The 4149-nt window shown below is 37.9% G+C and overlaps 1 protein-coding gene across 1 annotated transcript in view; it reads right to left on the bottom strand.

Moving 5' to 3' along the window:
• The window catches only part of nphp4 (nephronophthisis 4), a 142447-nt gene that overhangs the window by 92058 nt on the left and 46240 nt on the right, over positions 1–4149 (bottom strand). Inside the window, exon 7 of the mRNA XM_017411367.3 lies at positions 1221–1405. Within this exon, the coding sequence (XP_017266856.1) occupies positions 1221–1405 (185 nt within the window). The remainder of the gene's footprint in view (positions 1–1220; positions 1406–4149) is intronic.

Raw genomic sequence — 4149 nt, 5'->3', positions numbered from 1 at the left:
ACCCAGCACACTCCAAGCCAATCCTAGTGCTGCGTTCAGCGGCGTCTTGTTACGGAGCGCCTACGAACCGTTGAGCAGAGCTAAGCTAGCCTGGGTGCACTGAGGGAGCTTAGATGTAGATCTCACGGGAAGAAAGTGAGAATGAGTTGAGAGGGGTAGGTTGGCTGTGATATTGGATGGTGGGTGGAGCCACGGTCACGGCTCAACCTGTCTGTCACAGACAGACGTGATGTCATTGGAGCTTCCGTAGTTGGTCACGCTGAGGCGATTCCCCATAGTGAAACACCGAGCGAAGTTAGAAAAAGAACTGTCAGTTGGGTAGATCAAAAAGTTTTTTCTTGAAAATATTACTTGCCTTTAATGACAATTACTCACTTGTGTACGGGCTCAGATAATGAAACATTCTCAAACAGCAACAAAGTCGAAGATTATTGTTCCATAAAAGCATGTTAAAGTTAAAATTTCTGTATCGAAGTAGCAGTAACGTATGTTAAAAAAAGTCTCCTTTGACCTGTTAACCAGGTTCTTGATTATATGAACCATTTTGTTGCTACAACCAACAAACTTTGATGTTGGTAATTTAAATCAACAAATTTATTTGTTCTCGACTTGATGCTAAATTGAACTGCTCCTGCTAGACTGCTCTGGTTATTTTTAAGATGAGCTGCTTGCACCTGTGTTTGTAGAGCAGCGCAATTTTAGAAAGTCATTTGCAGAAACGAGCACTCTCATTTCTAAATGTAAGTTTTACACCTATGGCTTTGTTGCAGCATTAATAGCACCAATAGAAAACAAAAACTGATATGGCATTTGAACTATATGGTCAATAAACTATATATATAGTAATAAGACAAACATGTAAAACAGGAAAGGTACTGTATACACTGTGCAATACAAATCTAAAAAAGTGGAAGAGTAAATGGAGACAGGAGGTAAAAAAATGTCCTGCCATCTTCCACTATTATAGATAAATGACATTAATGCACTCCAAGCTTTTTCAAAAATCCAGTTTTGCTGACTTCACTAGATAAACTTTCAATAATATGTTATAAGCATATGGAACAGTGCCTGGAGAGCCTGATGAAATATGACAAAAATAAGAACTACAGGAAAAAATGCACGTGTGAGTTTTCTCTGGCATCAGAATTATGCTCCACCATCCCCTGCAGCCTTCAGCGACAGCTCCACTATAGACACATACATGTGTTCTTTCTGCTCACCTGTCCTTGCCCAGTGTGCTCTTTTTAGAAGAGCTGTCTGTTCGTCCTCTGACCCCTGAAGCGATAGGCTCCAGGACCACCACTTGGGGTTTATCAAGGAAACACCAGCCATTATGCACACCAACATGGAGCCTCCTCTCCTGGATGACAACTGTCTTTTCTGTACTCTCTGCTCCCGGCTCTTTCTGAGAAAGAATAAGATAAGGATTTAGGTTACTACACAAAGAGATGATGTAGTTCACATAAACAGTGCACTTAAAATTACTTTTTCACCATACATTTGGTTAAAATTTGCAGAATTCCTTTGGCTGTTTTGCCATGATTATTTTCTTGCACTGAATGTTATGTTCATAAAGACCCGGTCTGCTCTGTTGGCTCTCTGACCTCAACACCAGCCAACACATTTAGAATTAACAAGAACTCTATCAGTCAACTGTGACTGTCCTCACTGCACTGATCCTGGGGCTGAATGAGGATAAATTCCACCAACTAACTTTTAAACTGTTGTGTAAAATCCTCTCTGAAAACTAAAGGCTGTTAAAACAGGATAACAGTGGCTAAAATGCTCAAAAATCACCAACGCACAGTTTATCCCATTGCATTTTCTTACAAGCTCAAAATACATCTGATGTTTTAACCAATAAAGCAACAATGTCTGTCCTCTTTTTCTGCTAAAGTATTTCTGAGAAACTGGTTAGAGCTTGTCCCAAATTTCTCTTCAGGCAACAGTCAGGTCATTCTGTACCTTTCTAGACTGACTGACAGAGGTCTTGTACTATTTGTGCACTTCGTGGTACATTATTACAGAGAACTGAGGCATGTTCTTCAGTAAATACTCTCCTGTACAGACAAGAAAAATGTATTCTTGAAAGAGTTGGATTACTTGGCAATTGCATTGTTATTCTAAAAAAAAAAAGGTTTATCAAGTGAAAATATTAGATTCAAATAAGTACACGGGGTTAAAAGTTGCATCAAGTTTGTTTATTATTTGTGGAGATGAAGTTTAGGATTCAACCCCTACATTTTGCAACGTAAGAACTTAATTTAAGAAAGTCTTTGTTAATTTATTTTTGGGTTTGCAAAACTTGCTCGAATGGCTGTATATTTGTTTTACAAAGATTTTGTTCTGTCCCTGGTGCACAATGGAAGCTCTTCTCATATGCGAACACTAAAGTAGACCACCACTGAAAGGTTTTATATTGGTGCATGTTGCACAGATGCACTCTGTTCCATCAGTGGAAACAATAGTCACTGTAAATGATCAGGGTAAGGACTCCTCAAATCTCCACTGATTTTCCAATGTTAGGTTTGGAACAATGAACACCAAATTTAATGGCAGCTGCTGATAATATGATATTTATCTAATTAAGTTTATCAAAGCAAAACCTGAAACACCCTTTTACTATTTGAGCCACTTCTTACATTTTAAACATTTAACTGCTGAGCAGGGTGATGCTTTTAAGGACTGTTTTGTCACTTTTAATAGTTTCAGTAACTGAAAAACAAGTTACTGTTCCAAAGAGTAATGGTGCAGACAGACTGCTCTCTTAAGTCTAATGCTGCAGCTGCACAACTGACTGACAGCTGTTCACTCCCTGACAGTAAAGTCTCTAACCCTAAAGTGCAAAGCCATCCTAAACTCTCCTCTTATCCCACTCCTTCCCATTTGTTTCATTTCAATCTCCTTTTTCTCTTCATAACGTCTCCTACTCCCACTCTTCCATTCTTTGCCTCGCTTTTCATTGTTATTCTCGCACTCTGTCCCACCTTGCAGCTTAAAACCTTCTCCATATCCACCCACACCTTCTCAATCAAATTAGCATATCAATTCAGACAGGGTTTTTTTTCCATAGGCAACAACAGCAGGAGCAGCAGCCCAGCTTGCCTAGTTCCCAAGCAACCCACATTTATCACTGCTTGCTGTTGTTCTCATGTTACAGTCTATGCACCATCCCTCTTTCTGCCTTTTTAACTACCTACCCTCATTTTTTATTGTCATTTCTCCTCGCTTTTATTTATTTTACGCTATTTTTTCCACAAGCTGCAACCAACACATATTCTGAAATCTACTTTTCATGGAGATAAAATAAGATTCTTAACAAATGTTGTTTGGTTTTTTTGCTGTTGGAAAATTATCTCTAGCAAAGCTTGTACCCTAAACTCAAATCAGTGGCTCAAAGAACTCAACCTGAATAAAAACCAGAGGAGATGCACCAAAGTAATACTTCTAATTTTTTTGGAGGCCCTAATTCTTTTTCACGTTTTTTCTTTCAGTTTTTTTAATTTGAATGTACATTTTTCAAAGTTAAAAAGTTCAGCTGTGGGACAAAAGAGTTTTGTGACAAAATACCACAAATGTATAAAGATTTTCAAAAAGTAAAGAACGATTCAGTTGTTTCGCCATGTATTATAAATATGGTTTTGCAGGTATGAATAATTTAGTCTTAGCAAACTTTATTTTATAGCCTACACAACTGATGTGACTGGCCAAAACACAAGTTTGGTCCCATCAGACCCAAAAACCTGTCAACATGTATTTTGGTGAATTCCTTTTTTTGTGTTGTTCCGCTTATACTGAAGCCCTCCTGGGTCTTCTTCCATGCAGCCCATTACGACTCAAAATGTGACAGATGGTGTGATCAAAGAGGGACATATCTTGACCTTGGAGTTCAGCTTGAATGGTTTTAAATGGTTTGCTTGGCTCTTTTTCTACCATCTGTATAATTTGACTGATCAACCTGGGGTTGCATTTCTTCTTGTGTCCACCTCCTGGGAGAATGCCTATATATACAGGTGCTGGTCATAAAATTAGAATATCATGAAAAAGTAGATTGATTTCAGTAATTCCATTTAAAAAGTGAAACTTGTATATTATATTCATACATTACATACAAACTCATATATTTCAAATGTTTATTTCGTTTAATTT

This window comes from Kryptolebias marmoratus, linkage group LG8 (assembly GCF_001649575.2).
Source record: "Kryptolebias marmoratus isolate JLee-2015 linkage group LG8, ASM164957v2, whole genome shotgun sequence".
In the NCBI taxonomy this organism is placed as follows: Eukaryota; Metazoa; Chordata; class Actinopteri; order Cyprinodontiformes; family Rivulidae; genus Kryptolebias; species Kryptolebias marmoratus.
Note: the sequence above shows the minus strand (reverse complement) of the source record. Positions and strands in the feature narration are given on the sequence as shown.